A 25,197-nucleotide genomic window follows, 5' to 3' on the forward strand; every position below is an offset into this window, starting at 1 on the left:
AAATGTCAGCTTTCCTGCTCCTCTGATGCTGCTTGGCCTGCTGTGTTCATCCAGCTCTACACCTTGTTGTCTGGAAATGGTTGGCTGCTTGTGTAACTCTCCTGTGTGCAGGTTGGCTGTCGCACTTCCAATGTTACAGCAGAGACTGCATTCCAGAAGTACTTAAGTGGCTGCAAAATGTTTTGAGAGATCCCGAGGTTGTAAAAAGCACAATACATAGTAAGTCTTACTTTTCCACTTTTTATTCCCTGTGCTTCCCTGACTCTTAACATGTTCCCTTACATCTTCCAGAAGCTGTTCATCCTCACCTCTGCATTTAGCAGAGACTGGCCCCCTGAGGGCAATTTCACAGAGAGGAAGATATACTGTAACTAACATCACCACAGGACTGTAATGACAACTGGTGACTGGCAGAAGCAGTGAAATTGGCTGAGAAGCTTGACAGCACCTGTCAAGAACTCCCAGTCTGAAGAAAATCAAATACTCTGAGAACAGAAGCAGACAAAAGTGTCAAGTTTATTTTTCCATTTCCTGTAGTTTTCTCTTCCCCTCTATACCGGACACAAGATCTAAAACATTTGGTTTGGGATAATAAGCATGTCTTGCAGTAGCATTTAAAATACCAGAAGAATCTTCCCAATAACTCAACAAACTTATCCAGTCAATAGCTGAGCCACATAAACCAGGAAAGCCCTATGATTGACTCCCACGGTGTGAATGACGTATTATTTGAATCACTGCAGTTGGCCTTGGGCTGGGGAAAGAAAAATTGAACTGAGTTCTGAAGAAGGGTCACTGGACCTGAAAGGTTAACTTTGTTTTCTCTCCACAGATGTTGCCAGACCTGTGGAGTTGCTTCAGCTATTTTTTTTTGTTTCAGATTTGCAGTATCCGCAGCTCTTTGTTTTTTTGAATAAAGTTCATTTTTTTGTCATTCACATGAAGGCATTGCTGACTATATCAGGATTTACTGCCCATCCATAATAGCCCAGAGAGTAGTTAAGAGTCAACCACATCCCTATGGATCTGGAGTCATATGTAGACCAGGCAAGACAGCAAATTTTCTTCAAAAACAAGCATTATGACAATCGGAGATAGTGGGAACTGCCGATGCTGGAGAATCTGAGATAACAAGGTGTAGAGCTGGATGAACACAGCAGGCCAAGCAGCATCAGAGGAGCAGGAAAGCTGATGTTTTGGGTCTGGACCCTTCTTCAGAGAGCTGTGTTCATCCAGCTCTATACCTTATTATGACAATCAGCTGTTTTTATAGAATCCCTACAGTATGGAAGCAGGCCATTCAGCCCATTGAGTCTGCAAAAGCCCTCTGAAGAGCATCCCACCCAGGCCTACCCCCCTACCCTATCCCTGTAACCCTGCATTTCCCGTGGCTAATCCACCTAGCCTACACATCCCTGGACACTATGGACAATTTAGCTTGCCCAATTCACCTAACATGTACATCTTTGGACTGTAGGAGGAAACCGGAGCACCCAAAGGAAACCCACGCGGACACAGGGAAAACATGCAAACTCCAGACAGACAGTTGTCCAAGGATGGGTTCAAACCTGGGTCCCCCGTTTCTATGAGACAGCAGGGCTAATCGCTGAGCCACCCTGCCATCCCAACTGTGTTTGCCATTGGGACAGCTTTTTATTCCAGACTTTTAAATTGAATTCAAATGTCACCACCTGCCTTGGTGGGATTCAAACCCATGTTCTCAGAACAGTAACCTGGGTTCAGGATTGTTAGCCCAGTGAGATTACCACTACGCCACCACTTCCCTAAACAGAGTTCATTTGTTTTTCTTTCTCTTACATCTGTAAGTGCTCTTACACAAAACGGAACCTTTGTTTCCCCATCACCAAATCACTCATGGGTTTTTTATTCATCTATTAAACACGGCCAGTAAATCATCAGTGCTTCTAAAGGCATAATTTACATGCAAAGCCCATTAAGGACAATGATAACATTAAAGATGAGGGAGAGGTGAGGAGCGAGGGAGGTGGCTTAATCAAAATGGTGTTGGAAGGGAAGATATAACATTCTACCCACTGTACTGCCCACCTCTCTCTAAAGGTATCAAAAGTTTGGTAGGCACCACATGCTCCCTCTCCAAGGACACCCAGCCTCTTCTAGACACAGTGCTCAGTTAACCTGAATCCATGACCAATCTAAAGCCCACTCTAAAAATCAACTACATGTCATCAAACTCCAGGCTTAAACTTCCAACTGGAAAACAAAACAGAAAATCAGATAAAACAAAAATATAGGATAAGCAAATGTCTAAGGAAAGAAAGCAAAGATAGATAAAAATAGAAGGAGGAAAAGAAAAAGTGAAATAAACAAAAATTACACAAAGGAAAAAGTCAAAAGTAGAATCCCTACAGTTCAGAAAGAGACCAATGAGCCATTGGGTCTGCTCTGATTGCCTGAAGCACATTCCACCCAGGCTCATGTCCTTACCCTATCCCTGTAAACCTGCATTTACCATGGCCAGTCCACCTAATCGGATCATCTTTGAACACTATGGGGCAATTTTTTTTTAAGCATGGCCAATCCACCTAACCTACCTGTTTTTGGACTGTGGGAGGAAACTGGACAACCCAATGGAAACCCACACAGACATGGGGAGAACATACAAACTCTGCACAGTCACCCACGGCTAGGATTGAACCCATGTTCCTGGGGCTGTAAGGCAGCAGGGCTAACCACTGAGCCACCATGCTGCCCTATTTTTTTTCTGTTCAGGGAAAACACAAGGTCAAGTAATAACTCAGGTAGAAGAAAATACAGGGAAGGGAAAAAAAATGACTAAAGGGAAGAAATACAAAAAATTATTTCAAGACATTGAAGTTTTCACTGGTTAATGTACTGATGAGGGCAATTATTAATAGAATGCAAAAGAAAATGGGGAATTGATTTCCCAATTTAACTGCTAGGAAGTAGATTGAGACTGTAGGCCAGGAAAATGTGTTGTATATGTGTGTACAATAGTTGTCCTGATGGGGAAGTCAGTGCAATTACTCACCTTGTAATTCATGTTAAATAAAATAAATTTGACATTTCTTTCAACAGATTCATAACATCTTGAATCTCAAATGACAAGAGAAAATGTGCAAAATATAAATTAATTAAATACATATAATGAATGCAATTAATATAAATTGAAGACATGAACAGAAAAATGCTAGAAAGCAAGAAAATAAATACATGGCCCTGTCACCACATCCTTCTACCATCTTTTAAATATCTCATTGTCCTCTCAGATGCTCTAGTGCTGTTTGATTCATAATTAGGACATAAATAACCACATTTTCTGGATTAAATTAGCAGCACAGCTTTGTTATAGATATCAAAGAAGTAACAATACTGTGAGAGAGCAAGAGATTAACCTCCATCTTTAAGTATTTACCAATGTCTATGAATACCGCCTGGCCTGCTGTGGAAAAGCAATGGAATTAATATAAGCCAATATGGTTAATGCCTCCTTTTAGTGTATGATTAAGATTCCAATGTAATTGTTGAAGAGCACAAAATAGCATTCTCCTTATTCCCATCATTTAACCAATATTCCTCAGGTTGGGTCGGCACAGTGGCTTAGTGGTTAGCACTGCTGCCTCACAGTGCCAGGGACCCAGCTTCAATTCCACCCTCAGGACACTGTTTGTGTGGAGTTTGCACATTCTCCCCGTGTCTTCGTGGGTTTCCTCTGGGTGCTCCGGTTTCTTCCCACAGTCCAAAAATGTGCAGGCTAAGTGAATTGGCCATGCTAAATTGTCCATAGTGTTCAGGAATGTGTAGATTAGGGGGATAGGTCTGGGTGGGATGCTCTGAGGGTCAGTGTGGACTTGTTGGACCAAAGGGCCTGTTTCCACACTGTAGGGAGTCTATGATTATCAACATGTAGTTATTTACATCACCAACATACTGAATTAGCCCAAATCAACATGTTTAACAAACTAATATAGGTTGATCAGAAACAAGACATATATGAGCACTAAATTGGGTGTAAATTGAAAAATATTTAATCAGCCACCCACTGCACTGAATTAATAAACAAAAAGTTCACCTAAGTAGCTATTATGTGGAACTTTATAAAGCTCTCATCCTGGCATATAGAGATTTACACGGAGGGAGCATGTTTTTGGAATTCAGATGGGAAGATCTATGAGTCTTCACATTTCTTACATCCAATATCATTGATAAATTGACAGTCTTGTCAATCTAATTGGCCTCCCGAAACTTCCCATCTACCCCCACAATTTCCCAAATATGTACTCTTAGAGCTCTAAACTCTACACTGAGAGCGTGCATTTGTAAATCTACCATATTTCTTTGTACAAAAGAATAGGTAAGATTTTCAGAAGAGGTTTAACAATTATCACCTTCAAAAGAAGCAGATTGGGAATAAGATAGATGATAATTAGAATACCTTGTGACATAGGTTGTTCTAGCTGTAGCAAGTAATCTTTAGTTATGTAGCTTCTAAAACAGTTTCAGTTGGGTTATTTTAACTTTAGGTGATATCAAATTGGTTGTCCAAGTTGCACTATGCCTAATCTTGTTCCCCATTGACTTCAAAGTCAAGGAAAGGCCAGCCTTGTGCTCTGTTTTTTTGGAGGTGTATGCCTGTGTAGCTAAAAGCAACACACTCACATGTTTCTTTTACTTAAGACAAGGTTCAGAAATAGTTATAGGTACTGTACATCAAAATGCTGTACGCACAAAAAAGGAGAGCATCATAGGTAAATGACTAATTTAATATTGTTTACACTATTGCCCAAAATTGGTTTTCCATAATTTGATCTTATATTTCTCAGCCTGCTAGGTTTGCCTATCTCAATATTGCAGACCTCGTGGTTAAGACAGACCTTTTATTGGTGCTACTCCCTAACTGCTGGAAAATGATAAATCTATCAAAGTCTGTAGATAGCACTTTTCTGTGAATTTAATTATACAAACTTATTTTTAATTTAGAAGTGACAGTGGGTTGGTATTTTGCACTATATATCAAAGGGCTCTACAGAATGCAACAAAATGACAGAGACAAAACAGTTGGTGTGCGATAGGGGTCAGTGAGGAGTAAACTCTGTCTACGGAGAGCCAATATACTGAGGTTGACCTTTGGAGATTAGTGCTGAAAATGTAGGAATTTTGATTATCTTTTGGGAATCAGAGACTTGATTCAGAAACCTGTGAGAGGGAATGTTCAGCTTGCTCTCTGGAAAAGATGAGCACAATGAGCCTAAATAGCTAATTCTCATTTCATGTTTTTATGCCTGAGCTGAGACAGACTGAACAGTTTATGGGCAGCAGAACTTCAGAAAATTAATGGAAGTAAGCCCCTAATTTCATTTCAATGACTTGAGTGGGGTGCCATGCAGAAATGTGGTTTTGCCCCAGAGAGAAAATATGTTATAGATGAACTCAGCACATTACCTGGCTGTCTGAGATGAGCTGTCTAGAATAGAGACAAAGAAACATACGAATAAAATTTCTGATTTTTCAGCAAAATACCTTAATGCTTTTATCACATGGTTGACGAAATGACCAAGCTCAAACAAAATATAGTAGAGTTGGTGCTCATGCCTCAAACTCACCTGTTCCTGCTGTTGGCGGGCAAGCTCCATCTGCTGCCTCTGTTTCTCAATTTGTGATGCCGCTAGTTTCTTCTGCTCATCATGTGCTGCCAAGAGCTGCTCCCGTAAACTAATTAACTGGTTGATCATGGCAGACAGCTGGCGTTCCTTTTCGGCAAGACTTTCTGGTGTACCTGAAGAAGAAAAATGACATTCAAGGTCAACACAAGAATGGAAGGCAGAACTTTGAAATATATAGTAACAGACTGGCTGTAGATGGATTACATAGGATCAATCAGTAGGTCATTCAATCCCTTAACCCTGTCTTCCATTTCATTAGATTACGGCTGATCTGGATCTCAAAGTTGGAGTCAAACTTGATGCACCCATTAGGGTAATTCAGCTCATGAGGTTTCTAAATCTCAAGAGTCTAAACTTTCTTAATAAGGAAATACGCAGTTCTAAATTACTGTGCATGACTAAATAACTTACTTACAAATGTATTATTGTCTGTAATTCACATCTGTGTGAACCTGTTTGGAGATGAACTGCAAACCTTTTCCGAATCAGTATCAACAACTCCAGCATCATGAATGAAACATTGCATCTACTATTCACCATCAGGGTGGCATGGTGGCTCAGTGATTAGCACTGTTGCCTCTCAGTACCAGGGGCCTGGGTTTGATTCTACCCTCGGGTGACCCTAAGTTTGTACATTTTCCCTGTGTCCATGGGTTTCCTCCAGGTGCTCTGGCTTCCTCCCCAGCCCCCACAGTCAAAAGGTGCTCAGAATAGGTGGATTAGCCATGGGAAATGCAGGATTATAGGGATAGGTTAGGGTAGGGGGAACTGAGTCTGGGTGGGATACCTTTCTGACGGTCAGTGTGGACTTGATGGGCCGAATGGCCTGCTTCCACACTGTAGGGATTCTATGATTCTATTATCTCCAGACATGATATTACAACAGGAGGACTGTCAAACACCACTTCTAACTTTTGCAATTGTGCGCTGCTGACGGGCCAGCTCAGTTTAATTGTAAATGCTTGATGCACTGGCCATTATCATTATTCACAATTAATGGGTAGAAAATTGGGGCAACCTGTCTACAATTTTCCAGAACATGCAGCCATTAAGTGAGGTTCTCTGCCAGTAACGCTTGTTCAGCTTTAACATGTCCGACCTCGGCTGGGCCCCTAGACAATTCTTCCAGATAACAAAACAGGGTAACACGAAGGCAAATAAATCACAATGGCAAGTGCACATATATCTCCCTCTGCAACGTTTAAAATTACAGGGCAAAGCTCTAGACTAAAAATGGACAAATTGCATCTCCTGAGTGACATACAGCTCTTAAATAATTGAAGTGTAGCTGTTAGTAAAGTGCTGCTGTTTGCACCTATCCATCCATTCAATCCCAAAGTGAGAGACATATATTAGGCACAATCATACACGCAGCCTTCTTCCAATTTAGATCCAGTTAAACTGTAAGTTGAATCTATTACAATATCAAACAATTAAATGTAGCCCAAATGTTCAATTATATTAAAATGGGGTGCTTCCCATCCATTCAACAAATAATAAACAGCTCTGCCACTGTGATGGAGTTTTGGGACCACATATAAAGTTTAAATCCAGATTCCAATCTCAAGGTGCTAACAGATCATGGCATTTTGATTTACTGGCCAATGAGGCAATTGTGCTAAAATAGTCCTTTCCAAACCTTCTGACCTACAAAATTTAAACAAGCCAAAATGGAAAATAAGAAATATAATCACAAATAGACATTAGTAGCCTAGGTTATGAACAGCATATTATTAAGGCTCAGCGACCACAGCTTGGACAACTCCTGGTATTTTTGTTAACACCACAGGACATTCAGAATGCCAGTGAGTATGCTCGACTACTAAGGTTTCCACTTCTTGAGCTTTGAAAGCTGCCACACATGCAGTTCACTACACTTCCCTCTTACATGCAGTGAAATGCTGATTTATCATGCTACAATTATAAAGGAATTTACTCAAATGAATCTGACATAAGTAACTATTTTTTTCAAAATTTGAGAGATTCACCATTTTATACATTAACAACATAACAACTTATTTCATGTCTAAGCAGAGCTGTTGCTTCTATGGAAGCAGATTAATCAACAGACTCCAGTATCACCATTCAACACTTATTCGTAGATTCCATATGCTGTCGTCATAAAGGTGCTATCTTAAGATCACTATGGAGAGGGCAGTGGTTCTTCTGACTCTTCTGTATAGTTCCAAAACTTGGGCTACATATAGACGCCACCTCTTAACCCTTGAAAAGAACCATCAACACTGTTTGAGATGGATTTTCCACATCAGCTAGGAGGACTGGTGTACAAACATCAGTATCCTGGAAGAAGCCAGTTGCACCAGGATCAAAGCCATGATCATCCAAAAACAACTCCACTGAACGAACATGCACTTAGGATTCCTGAGTTTCTACTGCCAAAGCAAATTGTCTTCGCCCAGCTCAAGGAAGGCACTCAAATGACAGGAGTCAAAGGAAAGTGTTTCAAAGACTCCGTGAAGGCTTCCCTCAAGAAATGCAAACTAGATGCTAATGCTCACTGAGGAGAAACCAACTTGGAGGAAACTTCTGTATGAATAGACATAATTCTTTCAGAACACCCAACAGCAATAGGAAGAGCAGAAAAGTAACTGGGAAAAGGAATGCCAATGATCTCAAGGCCAAGGACCAATTCCACCTCCCACAGTCACCTGCCAAGAGATCAGAGATCGAAGTCTATGATTGACCTATTAGCCACACAAGGATCCACAGAATTCTTGGCCAGTGGAATGGAATTTCATAGGTTGACAATCATACTCACGAATGGATGCTTGCCACCGCCACTGACAATGTTCATACAAAGTAAAGTCAAAAAGAGCAATTCAAATGAAAACTCCTGAATACACATGCAGTTACACTATAAATATTTTTCTAACTTTAAACTTCAGGTATACTGAATATTATAGCAAGAAAATAAATTCAAGTAAATGAAGATAGAATGCATGTGTTGGATTCTTTTCACTAATTCCTTATTATGGGGTAAAAATATTAATTTGGGCAATTTTTTTGATGCATTTCCTATATTTCTTAGTCTTCTTTGGTGTTACCTGGATTAGATGTTCAGAAACAATGTAAATTCTTTTCCATTACAATCAATCTGCCATTGACTGAACTGTCAATAGAATAGGAAGTACAGGTATTCAAGGTAAGAGATCAATTTATTTGTATATATATCGTACTTCATTGGGAACATGAGCAATTGGACACCAGATACAAAAAGTGATATTTGCATAAAATTCCCACAGCTAGCTTTCAGCTGAATGCATTAACCTCGATCTAACCTGATTAGTGTCTCCCCTTTTGTTGACCTCAGATTACCTCTTCCCCTTTTCTGTTGATCCTTTCCCTGTAGAATATTTCCCTCCCTCTTCAACCATGTCTCCTTCATTTCTTCTCTACGTATCTCAACCTAGAACAGGAGACTCACTTGTTTGTTGCAATTCCTAATCCCACACCTTAAGACGTGCTAGCAATCGCATTAAGCAACGTAAACCATTTAGTCTATAGACAACATTTCATTAATTTTATCCTATAACCTCTTTAGTACGCTGACTCCAGCCACTTGTGCATTCATCCTTCCCTTTGTCCTACGTGCTTTCAGCCACCAGACACCATGTTCCAGAATTCCTCCCTTTTTTCCTTTTAAAACCCTCTTTGAAAACTACCTCTTTATCAACAATTTTCGACACCTGTTCTAAAATCTATGTTGTGTCATCTTCTACATTTGCACTTTGTGTGTCTGTAGTCCAAATTGGATGCTATACTAAATTAAAAATGCTATATAGATGTGAGTTGTACTTATTCTTATTAATCTGCAAATTGAAGTCAAATCATGGAACAAAAGAAATAGAATTCCTAGCTTCAAGTAAGTTGATAATTCATATAGTTTTAGTGAATCAAATTATTGCAAATTGCAAAAGGATTTTATTTCTTTGTTCCACATTCAATTTGGATGAAGCTATTACATAAATAACATGTAGCATAATGTTTTACTATGCCATGAAAATAACTGGCCAGCATCCAGGGCTGGTTTCTGAATGTATCTCTGGATGCAATGCCACTTGTCGCACAAGACTAACACAAATCTGATCCCTTTCAATGACATCTACATCCCTGTCAGTGGAAGGACTCAGCAAGAGTATGTTAGATTTGTGGGCAACAGAAAACAGGGTCAGCTTCATTCTATCCAGTTTGAAACTTTGAAAACTGTTGACTTAAAACATTAAAACTGAACTCATGACGTTGTAAAATTGGAGAGTGAGAGATATTTTCAAATAACCCTGTTCAGACATGTTATTACACACTGCTAAAGCAGGTAGGACTTGAACCCAGGTGTCCCAGCTCAGAGATAGGGGTCCTACCATGGTACCACAAGAACATATGGCTAAATCCCACAGATTTCTGGACATGTGCGCACTGGACTTAAAATTTATAAATTATGGCATGCATGTGGCGTAGCTCCTTTATACTCATATCAACATTCACACCAGTAATTGTAAATTGACAAAATATCTCAGTTGCATAAGAAAAAATTAAACGTTATAGCTGGAACAACGTAGTAAAACTAAAATGGTCTTAATAAACCCAGAAACATCGTAAAGATAATAGCATCTCTCCAACTTAAACTGTGCTCCTGTGACCTTACATATGGGAAATTCCACTTGCTCACAACACTTTTATGACAATAGTTATCAAATAAAGCTGAAGGAAATGTAAAAGTGATTCTTTAAACAGACTTCAGCTAAAACATTTGTACAATTCATATGGTGTGTTGAAAAAAATTATAAAGTCCATGTGCAAGATGCTGCTCTTTCGTATGGAATTATAACGACTAAAGATTTCTCAGTTGTTAGTACAAAGCAGCTGAAAGACGTATCGTCACCTTTTCCCAATTCCTCCGTCATTTTGTTAATAGTGAAACAAGCCTTCCAGGTGATATATTAATGAGACACAATGAAGAAAATGTAGAAACATTTTCTCCACACAAAACAAATCGACACATCCTCACTATTAGTGTTTCACAATTTTAATTTGTTCCATTTCCAGTCGACAAACGCTAGCTTTTTTCTTTCAGAAGCAGGCTCAAAAACCTGGACTCACACCAAATGTTTTTGCAGATTGCGTTCTTGGCTGATGCTGAATATTGGCAAGTTTACTCATCTAGTCCAACAAAGACATTTTACACAAAATAATGCATGTTGGTGAAGAGCATCGCAGTTACAAAGGGTTTGGATATCAGAAATGTGGACATCAAAGCACAGACAAGCCACAACATCAGCTGAAACATGAGATTGCGGTGATAGTCATAATGTTCCTTTCTTCTCTCCTGTAGGTGAAGACGTTTAGCTAGTGTAGGGATGCAAGTGCATGACTTGATCTCCTCTAAATGTCTGTTATTCTGCCATTGACCAAAACTGTGGTTCTTGGTAGGCTGTTCTAACTATAGGAGGCATCATAGCTCTGCTTGATCCTTTACCCATACACACAAATGAGCAAGTACCCATACAGAAATACAAAACAAAATTCACACCAGATAGTGACCATGAGGTGGATCCCAGGTCAATCTTTATCATTCATAAACCCAGAAGCATCATCCACTTCATGTTACTTTAGCACGAACCAACATGGACCTTGATTTCAACTTGAAATTTTCTAGTCTGTATAAGATAGAATTGCAGTGCAGGTTTCTATGAGCATGGGATCAGGACAGTTGCTACAAATGGATAATTTAAAGTTTTTTGTTTAAATTGTTTTAGAGAATAGTTCCAACAGTACAGCATTAAACCCCTGCCTAAAGGAACCAAATATTAAATCCCACTTTTGATTGGTTCATCTAGCTGTCTTTCAAAGAGCTAGAGTCATTATCTTACCTTTGAATACAAACTGAAGCGATATTAAATTACTCTTTCCTCCCATCTGCAAAGCAGTTCATTATTCATGCCTCAACAATATTAACCTGCTAGCTCAACAAAAGCTCAAAGATTGGAAGTAGAGAAAGAATGAACAGTAAACAGAAGTTAAAGCTCTCTCAAAATATGACTATCTCATATTGGAAACACTTATTGAGCCAGAAACTAGCTAGTATTTCTCAATATAAAACAGGGCAATTAACTGATGATAGAGCTAACACATATAGGAAGGCAGCAAATGATCATCATTTTGTTGCTTAAATCATGTAGGGATTAATAGATCCTTGTGAATGATGACGAGACATTAGGCTTTTTCAAATGATCAGATCCCATCAGAAACCACAAGACAACAGCTCTAAAAATTTATAGCCGTCATCTGAACCCTAATATGTGATTAACATCTTGAATTTACCACCATGTAGCTGTTAAATGATTTACATACTAAAGAGGTATGATATAATTAATTAACCTGTGATTAGCTCAGAAAGACATTAGTCTATTAATAAAGTAGACAATATAAAAGGCTATCCTATCACAAGATGGTCTATTACAGCTGTTCTGCTTCTCATGACACAGATTTGGAGCAATCAGGTTACTATGCCCTTTAAAAAGCTGTTGCCTTGTAAGGGATCCCAAATAGATCATTTTCTTTGATTATATAAAAAACAAACATTTTGGTGACAAAATACAAGTATTTCCATAATCCAAATACACTTTTATTATATTGCATGTAATAATTCTAACTTCTCCACACGAATGTGACTGAATTCCTTATTCTTTCCCCCTCACTGGCAAGGGAAGGAAGGAATTGTATAATTGTGCCACAGTCCCAGTACTTTTGCTGTATGAATTTCATTATATGCCAAAATTAACAACATACAGACCACCTTTCAAAGTTTTGTCCATTTGTTTATGATACTATGTTTATTAGACAGTTCAAAGGCTTGACACGCAATTCCAACTTTTATGCTTCCAGGAAGATTTTTAGGCAATAAAGGTGAAGGATGTCAGTGCTGATAAGTGCTGTCCGTTTAATGATTATTAGCTGAAATTTGGCCAATTCAATTGTTTTTGATTAAATATCCCACCAAACCATGAACAAATCTTTCTTAACATAGCTTAGACAGAAGTTTGGTTAGCTAATGGGAAATAGGCAGTCGAGATAAATAGGTAATTTTCAGGTTGGCAAGCTGTAACTTGTGCCACAGCTATCAGTACTAGGGCCTCAGCAATTTACAATCCGTATCAAAAACATGGATGATGGGATGGATTGTAGTTAAAATGACAAAAATAGGCAGGAAAGTAAATTGTCAAGAGGACATACTGAGTTTACAGAGGAATCTAGCTAGATTCAGTGAGTGGGCAAACATTTACCCGAAGGAGTATAATGTAGGAAAATGTGACGTTGTTAATAGAAAAACAGTATATTATTTGAATGGAGAGAGACTGCTGATCCACAAGATACATAGAGAATTTGGATGCCCTGGTACACCATCACAACATGTTAGTGTGTAGGTGCAGCAAGTGATTAGGAAGGTAAATGGAATGTTGGTGTTAATTGCAAGGGGAGTTAAATATAAAATGAGGAAAGTTATGCAACAGTTGTACACAGCATTGGTGAGACCACATCTGGCATGTTGTGTACAGTTTTGGACACTATACTTAAATTGCATGGGAAGCATTACAGAGAACACTCACTTGACCATTCCTGAGATGAAGGAGTGAAATTTTGGAGAGTGTTAAGCAAATTGGACACTTACATTTGAATTTAGAAGACTGTGAGTTGAGGTGATTGAAACACATCCTATGCAGAATTAAGAGGGTGGATGCTGAAAGGTTGTAACCCTTTGTGAGGCTGAGTTAGAGAGATTTTTGATCAGTAGAAGAGTCGATGGTTTTGGGGGCAGGCAGGAAAGTGGAACTGGGCGATAGATCAGCCATGATATTATGGAACGTTGCTGCAGACTTCAAGGGCAAAATTATCTACTCCAGATTGCAATTATCATCTGGATGAAGGAACAGAGGGCAGTGTTGTTAAGTTAGCAGATGATACAAAAATAGATGGAGATGCAGGTCATGTTGAGAAAGCGGGGATCCTGCAGAAGGACTTGGGCAGGCTAGGAAAGTGGGCAAAGAAGTGGCAGATAGAATACAAAAGTAGGAAAGTGTTAGGTTATGCACTGGGAAGAATAAAGGTGTAGGCTATTTTCTAAATGGGGATAGGCTTTGGAAATCTGAAGCACAAAGGGACTTTGGAGTCCTTGTTCAGGATTCTCTTAACATGTAGGTTCAGTTGGCAGGTACGGATCATAAATACAATGTCTGCATTAATTTCAACAGGGCTAAAATACAAGAGCAGCAATGTACTGCTGAGGCTGGATAAGGTTCTGTTCAGACCGCATTTGGAATATTGTGAACACTTTTGGGCCTCATATCTAAGGAAGATTGTACTGGCCTTGGAGGGCCTCCAGAAGAGATTCACAGAATGATCCCAGGAATGAAGTACTTGCCATATGAGGAACGATTAAGGATTCTGGGACTGCACTCTGGGATCTTATTGAAACTTACCCAATATTGAGAAGCCCAATTAGAGTGAATGTGAAGAGGATGTTTCCACCAAATGAAGAGCCTAGGATACTAGGCCACAGCTCAGAGTGAACAGGTGACCCTTTAGAACTGAGATGAGGAGGAATTTCTTCAGCTAGAGGGTGATGAATCTGTGGAACTCATTGCCACTGGAGGCTGTGGAGGCCAAGTCATTGATTGCATTGAAGACAGAGATTGATAGGTTCCTGATTAATTAGAAAATCAAAAGTTACCCAAGGAGGCAGGAGAATGGGGTTGAGGAACAAATCAGCCATGATCGAATGGCAGAGGAGACTCAAATGGGCTAAATGGCCTAATTTTGCTCTATATTTTGTCATCTTACAGTAATTCTTGTGTCACTGCTAAGTTGCATGTTTGCAACACCTTTTTTCACATTTACTTCAAATATTCAGAAACTGCAGTTTTTCTTCAAGACTATCTGTGATATTTCCACTGATGTTTGCTTTAATTGTTATTTAGCAGACTTGTGGTGGAAAGGGTATAACACAACTGAAAACAACCACAGTTTTTAGTACCAAAGGATATGTGGCGCCAAGTGATTGATTTCATAGCTCTATTCAATATTTTTTTATAAATTATGACAGGAAAACATGCAGTTTCCTATATATCTACATTTTATAATTTACATATTACAGTGCATTAACCAATGGTACTATATTGTCTCCATTTTATGTTACATTAATGTTTGATTTTTAAATACGTTTTCCTAGTTTTTTTTGTCAGTCCTTTTTTATTGGTATAATTAAATTATAATAACTGCACAGATTACTTACAATCATTTATTGGTTATTATAGCAGCACTGTTTTGACAAAGTATCCAACTCGCATCTGTATACATAGTGGTCAATTTAAGATATCTGAGGATTCAATCAATACTTAAGAATTTGGTCTCTTCATTGATAGACATCTGATCATACAAGGAATGACAGCTGGAAAATGGGGAGTAAACTGCTTCCATCCAATTTTTGTGTTCTTACTCCCTGAAACAATTTTCTGAAGATTAGGGGTCGTACATTTTCAACTGCTCACCTTAGCCTAAATTCACATTTGGGGATATGTCAAGGAACATGCCACACCCCCTCAGAAATCAAGGATTGGATCAAGGTCTCTGTTCTCTTAGCGCTCATTCACTTTGTGCCTACTTCAATGCGCACAGCATCCCGGCCTTGCCCTGTCTTGACTTTTGGTAATTTACCGTCTTAGACAGTGATTAATGGCTCAAGAAACTTTTGTTTTGACTTGCTACTTAACACAGAAACAAAGCAATTTTCTCCTGACAACTATGGAAAACTATCAGTTAAGGGGGTGAACAAGTTACAGTACAGCACTGTGCTATGTCAATCTTATGCCCACAGCATGCACCTGCAGCTTATGCAGCAAACACACTGGATGTGCATTAACCAAATGGCAATGTCTCAGAGTCAAAGGTATTAGTCCTTAGGATCAAGTCAAGGAGGGGTATGCAAGGGTGAGGGTGACCTGGTATAGTAAGGCACAGGCATCATCAAATCTCATTTCAGGCCAGTTGGCCACTTGGGACAGACAAGGTTGGGGGGCGGAAGGAAGTGGACCATGGGCAGTCGAGCAGGTTCTGTGCAAACATTCAAGGGATTCACAGTAAATCAGTTGGAGGGCTGTACAAAAATCAGTTACATATTTGGGAAGTCATTAGAATCACAGAATCCCTACAGTGTGGAAGCAGGCCATTCAGCCCTTTGAGTCCACTCCAATCCTCCAAGGAGCATCCCATCCAGACCCACACCTCTACTGTATCCCTGTAACCCTACATTTCCCATGGGTAATTCACCTAGCCTGCACATCCTTGGACAGTACAGGTAATTTAGCATGGCCAAACCACCTAACATGCACATCTTTGGACTGTGGGAGGAAACTGGAGCATCCAGAGGAAACACAAGCAGACACGGGGAGTCGGTGCAAACTTCACATAGACAGTCACCCAAAGCTAGAATCAAACCCGGGTTCCTGTCCTTGTGCAGCAGCAGTACTAACCACTGATCCATTGTGCTGCCCAAGGCTTTGTGAGGGCTTTAGCCACATAGCTGGCTTCCTTTAGGTGTAAGACAGTACAGACGGCACTCTTGTGTTGAAACCACAGCACATCATAATGCAGCTTAGGTCATTATCTGAAGTAACTTCCATTCTGTGAATGAGGGAGTCATCTGTAATCATCAGTACCACATCTTGGAAGTCTGCACCAGGTGACCTGGTTGCTGACATGGTCCCTACATCCTTGAGAGCTCACATGTCCCTGGTTCATTTCATTTTAACCTCACAAGGATGGTTATTGGAAGACAAGGCCTAACCTGTGCAATGATGATTGATGATTCTAGTACAAAGCCCTGACCAAGGCGGACTGTCAATACAATGTAGATCATCCTTTACCAGGGTGTGCAAATGATGGGCTTCCTGAAGATGAGATTTCAATCTTTGGATCATTCTGAGAAGGGCCTTTCATTACAATCCAGACAGAGAGTGTGCTGCATAATCCTAGTGCTCTGAACAAATGGATCAGGCAAAGAGGATGTGATGGAGACTGAAGAACAGACTTCCAAGGATGAAGAAAAGGACATTGAGGAGGAGCATTTGGAATATTATGAACAATTGGCTGGGATAGATAGGTGTTTGATTTTTAAGGGGATCAAGTGTAATGGGGAGACGGCAGGAGAATGGGGTTGAGAAGCATTTCAGCCATGATGAAAAGGCAGATGGGCCAAATAGCCTAATTCTGCCCCTGTATCTTATGGTCTTACGGTTGGAAGTGACAAGGGAGTCAGCAGCATGAACATATTTTGTGAAAGGCTGAGATGAAGATACTGATCTTTGCAGTAACCTAAAATCTTCCAAAATTAACTGTTTATCCCTACTGTAGTTTTCTTCCAGTTAGCCAATTATTACATGCCAGTACATTATCTCCTATTCTCCATGCTTTAATTTTGCTAACCAACCTCGTCTGGGAGATCTTATCAAGAGCCTTCTGAAAATTCGAGTACACTACATCCATTGGAGCGCTTTAATGGCACAGTGGGAGTGTTCCTACCTCTGAGGCAGAATACTCAGGCTTCAAGTTGCAGCTGCTCCAAAGGTGTCTAATAACATACCTGGACAGGTTGATTAAAAATATCTACTATATCTATTGATTCTCTCGAATCAATTTTGTTAGTAACATCCTCAAAAAGCTCCAACAGAACCAGAATCTCCAGCAGCCTGAGTTCTTTGTTTGGCTTTGCATTTTAAAAGGGCAGCACGGTGGCTCAGTGGTTAGTATTGCTGCCTCACAGCGCCAGGGGCCCGGGTTTGATTCCACCCTCAGGCAACTATCTGTGTGGAATTTGCACATTCTCCCTGTGTCTGCATGGGTTTCCTCAGGGTGCTCCGGTTTCCTCCAACAGTCCAAAGACGTGCAGGCTAGGTGGATTGGCCAGGCTAAATTGCCCCATAACGCTCAGGGATGTGTAGATTAGGTGGGTTAGAAGGGGATAGGTCTGGGTGGGGTGCTCCGAGGGTCAGTGTGGACTTGTTGGGCTGAACAGCTTGTTTCCACACTGTAGGGATTCTATGAAGATTCATCAAACATGATTTTGCATTTGCAAATCCAGTCTGACTATGCCCATTCAGATCATAATTACCCAAGTGTCCATTTATCACATTCTTTATAATGGATTCTGACATTTTCCCCACTACTGATGAAAGGCTAACAGGTCTACACTTTTGTGGTTATTTTCCCGCACTCTCTTCTTCAATAATGGGGTGACATTTGGTAGCTTCCAATCTGCAGGAATCATTCCAGAATCCGTACAATTTTGGAAGATGATTGCTAATGCATTAATCATGCCATTGTCATCTCCTTTAACACCCTGGGATGTAAAATATTAGGTCCCAAAAACTCTTATACTTTTAGCCCCATTGATTTCTCTGGTGTGATCTTCTTATAAATAATAACTTCCTTTAAATCCTCACTCTCCCCAGTCACTTGGATCTCTAACTTGAGGATATTTCTTGCATCTTCCTCAGTGAAAGCAGAACAAAGTAATCATTTAGCTTCTCTGCCAGTGTTTTCTTTCCCATTATAATTTTTAAAAGATTTTAGAACATAGAACATAGAACATAGAACATTACAGCGCAGTACAGGCCCTTCGGCCCTCGATGTTGCGCCGACCTGTGAAACCAATCTGAAGCCCATCTAACCTAAACTATTCCATTACCATCCATATGTTTATCCAACGACCATTTAAATGCCCTTAAAGTGGGCGAGTCTACTATTTTTGCAGGCAGGGCATTCCACGCCCTTACTACTCTCTGAATAAAGAACCTACCTCTGACATCTGTCCTATATCTATCACCCCTCAATTTAAAGCTATGTCCCCTCGTACTAGCCATCACCATCCGAGGAAAAAGGCTCCCACTGTCCACCCTATCTAATCCTCTGATCATCTTGTATGTCTCTATCAAGTCACCTCTTGACCTTCTTCTCTCTAACGAAAACAGCCTCAAGACCCTCAGCCTTTCCTCATAAGACCTTCCCTCCATACTAGGCAACATCCTGGTAAATCTCCTCTGCACCCTTTCCAATGCTTCCACATCCTTCCTATAATGCGGTGACCAGAACTGTACGCAATACTCCACGTGCGGCCGCACCAGAGTTTTGTACAGCTGCAACATGACCTCATGGCTCCGAAACTCAATCCCAACACCAATAAAACCTAATAAGGTTTAATAACCTTTTACAAGGTTAGCTAAATTAGTTGATTTTTTTTGTTTGCCCTGTTTCCTTTTTGATGGTAACTGGTTTGTTGACTGGCTTTCAGCACTCAGAGCATAGAGTTTCTTTTCTTTTACCTGAAGCACAGAGGTTCTAATAGCCGCCCTCAATATATGGCCTTTACAGTACACTTGTCCACACTAGCACATCAACTCACAATGACACGCAGAACAGTGTTCTGCAGTTAATATTTAATCCTATTTTTTGTATATCACTGGAAGAATAAAACACCAACATATGTTTCAACTCACGTCTATGGACCAGAATATGGATGTTTTCCTGCTGCAAGGAAATGATTAGATTGCCTTGAACCTCTGGCTTTTGAAATCTCTCTCTTTGAAGCTTCCTTCCCACTCTATAAGGTGGAACATTCCATGGATTCATTTAGAGAATCTTTTAGCAATCAATGAATTCCATTCTTAGATATTAAATTATCATCCAGGCTTGGCTTACAGTTTGAACTTAAAAGTACAACATGTCTGTGAGTAATTCAAGGTCTTGAGTCATTGTCATGAGAGCACCTCTCCTATTCCTAACAATCTGTCTCCTGCAAGAGACCAGACTGAAATGTCAATGCTGTGGAAACCCACCCTTAATTTTATTGGCCCTGGTTATAAATTTGGGATGAGGTCAAAGTTCCACCTGCCTAGGCGCCTAACAGCACCACTGCATACCTTCAATTTTCGACTTGCTATCTTTGTGTGAAAAAGAAAACACTCCCAAGATACTTTTAGGACCTCTGGGTTTGTGCATCTCAGCTCTAAATTGCCCAATTCCTTTCCCACTTCAGCCAGCTAGGTAAAACTAAGTCACTGTAGAGTTTAGAAATGAGCTCAAACAGACCCAGATTTGGTTCTCTGCCACATGGAGTTGGCAATTTCTGTCGGCATGATGGTAAGGACCTTGCGGTTGGGCCTCCTGTAAAGAAAGTGGTGTAATGAATTGGTAGAGTTTCTGCTGCTTATTCTTAGCAACTACTACTGTTGGAAAATACACATGGGTCAGAAAGGAACAGGCCTAGTTGTGAGGTTGAATGGCATGTCAAAACATATTACATAAGCTCAGTCAGAAAGTCTTGTATGTGGGCAAGGTACCAGAGGGCTAGTAGCATCCATAGAATCTTTACTAAGGATGAGTCAAATTAGATTTTATTGGAGGGTGGCAAAAGGAGGAAATAAAAGACCAGTAATAATGTGAAGTTCCAGTAAAGTATTTTTATACACAGATTGCCCCATTAAACTGATTCAAAATTAGTTTCCATTGTAAAAATTACAGGTGCTTCTGTATTTGGTGTCTGCAGTGATCATTATTCATTTCCAAGAACTAATGGTTTGAAAGCTGATATATGCTGAGGGAAACACCTCTTTAATCAACTCATTGGTTGTTATATGAACTTTGCTATTAAATCCACTTACTACTTGTAAAATATTTAAAATGAGGATGAAATATATATGTTTTAATGTTAAGAGGTGGCAGCACTTACATACTATGCGACAAATAGAAATATATTATCAATAGTGTGGCGCTGTGATGTGAAGACAGAAGCACAACAGGAATCCATTTTAACTCAGTCCGTACACCACATATACCCTATCTATTAACACGTCTCATTAATAAGTTATAATATAATATGCAATACCATAATGTCATTTATTTATTAAATTACCATAAACCAGATTTACAAATAATTGGGGATTTACTAAGATTTCCAGCTGACCTGACATATTTAAATATGTGCTGCTCAGTTTATGGCATCTTAATTAAGTAATTTCATATTGTTTGAGTAATAGATCCTACAGATTTCACAAACCATGACCCAATCATCAAAATTGAAAATATCATACCTACGAATATTCTATGGATTTGACTTGTGCCTGACACACAGAAATAGTGCCCACTCCACCACGAATCATGAATACTTCACACCATTTTCATTAATGTTCAAAGCAGGGCTCTTTTATTCATACATTTTATTGATTTTTCATAAAATGTGGAATGAAACAAATAACGCAAGACAATATTGTATGTTGCAAGCAGCAAGAACCCAGTTATCTTTGGCTCTTGCAAAATACAACCCTCACAGGATTTCCCCTGCAAATCTGTCACTTGTTGATATATTCTGTACCTCGAATGGATGCAGAAATGGCACAAGTATATTTAAAAAGAAAGAGAGGAATTGTCTTATTTCAAAGATAGTAAGAACTGCAGATGCTGGAGAATCTGAGATAACAAGGTGTACAGCTGGATGAACACAGCGAGCCAAGCAGCATCAGCAGAGCAGGAAGGCTGATGTTTCAGGCCTAGACCCTTCTTCAGAAAAACTTCTTATTTCAAACTGATTTTGACATAACAGTAGATTTGCTCTCACTCAAAGGACAGCAAAACAGCACAGTGAAATAATTCCTTCCTACCACACTTCTTAGCTGTTGTCAGTGTTTCCTTAGTGCTGTTTATTCCCCATGGTCTGTCTGCACTTAGTTTTTCTGTTTGGTTTGCCATAGATTTTGTTCACGCTCACAATCATTCGAATGTTAATGAAAAGAATGTGAAGTATTTGTGATTCATGATGGAAGAGGTGCTATTCATGTTGCTTATTTGAGAAATATCTTTACAGAATGACGTAGAATTCACAGCACAGAAATGGGCATTTGGCCCAACTAGGTCATGCAAAGTTACTCCCACCCAGCTTTGTGTAAATCTATTAGCATACCCCTCTAATTCATTACAAGTTGTGAGTTTGTTGGTGAAATAAATGGGAACTACAAAACAACAAGGCGCTGCAAATAATGCGAAGAGGCGGTACTATTGCTCAGAGTGAGCTGTGGCCGAACATTCAACTTGTGCTGCTGTCAAAAAGAGTCACTGTTTGGCCCAGCAAAAAGTGAGCAAGTGTGTTTGAACAACATGTTTTTAATCTCTAATCAGTGTTAAAGAGGGAGGAATGGGTTTTATGTACAGCGATCACTGAGGGTTTTTGAACTTGCAATTACAATTGGGAGTGCAATTCCCCCACTGAAAAAGAAATGAAGTATGGATTGTTGGTCAAAATTCTTAACCATCATCCCTGAAGTTTGCATCCTATACTTCAAGATGGTGACATATACTAGACTATATAAATTGGCAGCAGTGGTCATTCAATTTCTTAGCACTCTACCTATTTGAGCCTGGAAAGTATTTCCAAGTAAATGTATCTTGGGGTATGACTGCATCAAAGCCAAATCACACCTTGTCATCAGTTGACATTTACCTTTCATGAATGATTCACTGGATAAGTCTTAAGTGTGGAAGCTCTGGCTGATTGTTACTATCTATAGCTTTTAATTGTCACTCTGCTATCATTGAACCAGCTATAATCAACTAACCCGGCATAGGCCAGAGATCGAAGCTGGCCTGTCTACCCTGGATGCCTCAGAAGCATACCAGGCATTCTTAGTTAATCCATGGAACTAATGGTTACTTTTTGAAATCGATGTTACATGTTAACAAGTTGTGAAATGCCAAACTACAACCTTCCCACAGATGGACAGCAGTGCAGAAGTAGGGAAACCCCTGTTTACGGAGAAATATTCTGTGGCAAATTATACAGGAATGAAAGAGAAAGATCAAAATGGCATTTAAAGTGTTAAGTTTTTTCTCCAGGTCCTTAAAAAAAAATCAAGGCACATCTGTCTTGAGTTTCTTCTGGATTTGTCAGGTGGATCAGTGCTCCCAAGAGCCTGGTTCAGCAGAAGTATTTTAATTTGACTAAACACCTGATTTATTTTATCTGTCTAACAAGAAGGGGCAGTTTGTCTTAATACTGCTTGTCAGCTGCTGCGTCTATTCACAGCAATTTACAAGCAACCTCTGCCATTGAAAGCAATGCAGCACTTACCCTTTCTGAAGCACCCAAAGGGGTCATGCTGTGGAATTACACATAACCTTTTTCAAAAGAACTGGCCAGTTACTTTGTTCAAAATTAGCAAATTGTGGATCAAATTATTCACACACAACTTTATTTACAGCACTATATAACACCACCCAAGGAATGCTGACCCACTGGTTAACAATGGCATTCAAAGCATGCTAATCACTCACAAATGTTACTACAAACTGTCATACACTGTTTAGTTGTCATTAGATTATACTGCTGTGTCCACTTATTATTTATAAAACAGATAATATGGGAATTACACATTTCTATGTTAAATGAAGGTAGTGCTAATATAATGTTGGATAATTTCTAAATATATTACTGGCTGTGTGAGTTATGAGCTCAGGAGTCTCACGTGGAAATTTGTTTTCACTCAGTCCTTACATCGAACTTGACCCTAGTTATTAATTTAGGTCTTGTCGATAGGCTGCAATATGTTCCAGTCCTTTTTTGTTCTTAAACTATTGTAAGGAGGAGTTTAAAAAGGATTTGAGATTTTAGAAACTCTTAAACATTCAATTTAATCATTAATTCTGGGAGTTCCTGACAATTTATCATGTTAAAGACTGACAAAATAGTTTCATGAAACACATTTCATTACTATCAACGTTAAGGCAGAATAACCTAAGCAGAGTCAACAAAGGAAAATAACCAAGCATGTTCGGCTTCATATCATACTCTCAGATGCAACTTATGCTCAGACTTTATTTGGATGTTGTGAGCTGCATTCCCTTTTCAACTAATGCACTCATCAATAAACTTGGGACCAAGCATTTTGTCTCTAGTTGCCCTGAATTTAAGGACAAATTCCAGGGGTTAAAGGTTATGTTTCAGATGACAAATGCTATGAGCTTGTACTGTAACTATTTCCCCTCATCTCCTTTACTATCTTCAGTCGAGACATAAGTCAGCTATCTTGGAATCATGCTGTTAGAACACATACTTGAAATGATGTTCTCCCTCATCAATGAGAATATCCTATTTAGGAGCATTCAACAATAATGTTTAAAAATAGTTGGTTTACTCATGTCAATATAGCCTCAAGTGTGGTGATTTGTGACACTATTCGAACAGCCTCATCAATTTGTCACCCGCAATCAAATAGGCTTATAATGCTGCTTTTACTTTCAAAAAGGTGCAAAAATCAGGTGATCCCTTAAGGCAAATTGTCTCATTTTACTGGACAAAATAGGTCAATAGGACAGAGGTCTAAGTTTAACCAGCAACAATCATCAAGCAATATCAATCTTTGCCTGTAGATTATAAGAAGAAGAGTGGATTTAATGTTGTACAATTTTGAGGGAGAGAATAGTGAAGAAGACAGCTAGTATAATGAATGAACATTTCAATACATTAAGGATGACTTTTTTCCCCCTTGTGGTGATAAGTTTATTTACTTTCTAAGTGTGATTTTGCTAGATAGTAGATGGCATGGTGAGCGAAGGGCGAAGGGTGTTTGGTAGGGAGAGGGGGTGGTATGAGTTAACACAGAGTTGGCATAGATGCTATAAAGGGCCATAGGGATGGCTGGGCACATGTTGGTATGAAGGGCTAAGGGAGATGGGTAGATTACCATTAGGGATATTAGAGTTGGACGGTTACAAGGCACAGATTAACACAGGGTTATAAAGGACCATGCAAACAAATACAGCAACACAGGTTGATATTGATAGGGAATGAAAGAAATTAGGATAGTTATATTTTAATATTTTTTTTTAAACTTTGCTCTAACTGCCTAAACCCCACGCAGGCTTTTTGTGCAGCCCATCCTGGGAACTGGTAAAATCCTCTTCTTGGATTGACTTTAAGAGATTGAACCGCCTGTGACACTGAATCCATACTTTAGAGACAACAAACCTAACAATTTCACAATGAATGAAAGGAACACTAATTTACCTCACAAAGGAAGGCAAATTAGACAGGAAACAGCAGGAAGAATGGGGAAGTCTATCAGTACACAGAGAGGGTGATCAGTATACTTTTTAAGAGATAGTTGGAACTGCAGATGCTGTGAATCCGAGACAACAAGGTGCAGGGCTGGATGAACACAGCAGGCCAAGCAGCATCATAGGAGCAGAGAGGCTGACGTTTCGGGCCTCGACCCTTCATCAGAAAAGGGGGAGGGGAAGGGGGTTCTAAAATAAATAGGGAGAGAGTGGGAGATGGATAGAAGATGGATAGAGGAGAGGATAGGTGGAGACGAAACAAACAGGTCGAAGAGGCGGGGATGGGGCCAGTAAAGGTGAGTGTAGGTAGGGAGTTAGGGAGGGGATTGGTCAGTCCAGGGAGGACGGACAGGTCAAGGGG

The 25,197-nt window shown here is 39.6% G+C and overlaps 1 protein-coding gene across 4 annotated transcripts in view; it reads right to left on the reverse strand.

The window, feature by feature from the left end:
• sox6 (SRY-box transcription factor 6) overlaps positions 1-25,197 on the reverse strand; it is a 480,402-nt gene that overhangs the window by 187,262 nt on the left and 267,943 nt on the right. For all 4 annotated transcript variants that reach the window (XM_020517374.2, XM_020517366.2, XM_048606988.1 and 1 more), the window contains exon 4: positions 5,604-5,776. In XM_020517374.2, the coding sequence (XP_020372963.1) occupies positions 5,604-5,776 (173 nt within the window). The remainder of the gene's footprint in view (positions 1-5,603; positions 5,777-25,197) is intronic.

This window comes from Rhincodon typus, chromosome 17 (assembly GCF_021869965.1).
Source record: "Rhincodon typus isolate 14 chromosome 17, sRhiTyp1.1, whole genome shotgun sequence".
Lineage (NCBI taxonomy): Eukaryota > Metazoa > Chordata > Chondrichthyes > Orectolobiformes > Rhincodontidae > Rhincodon > Rhincodon typus.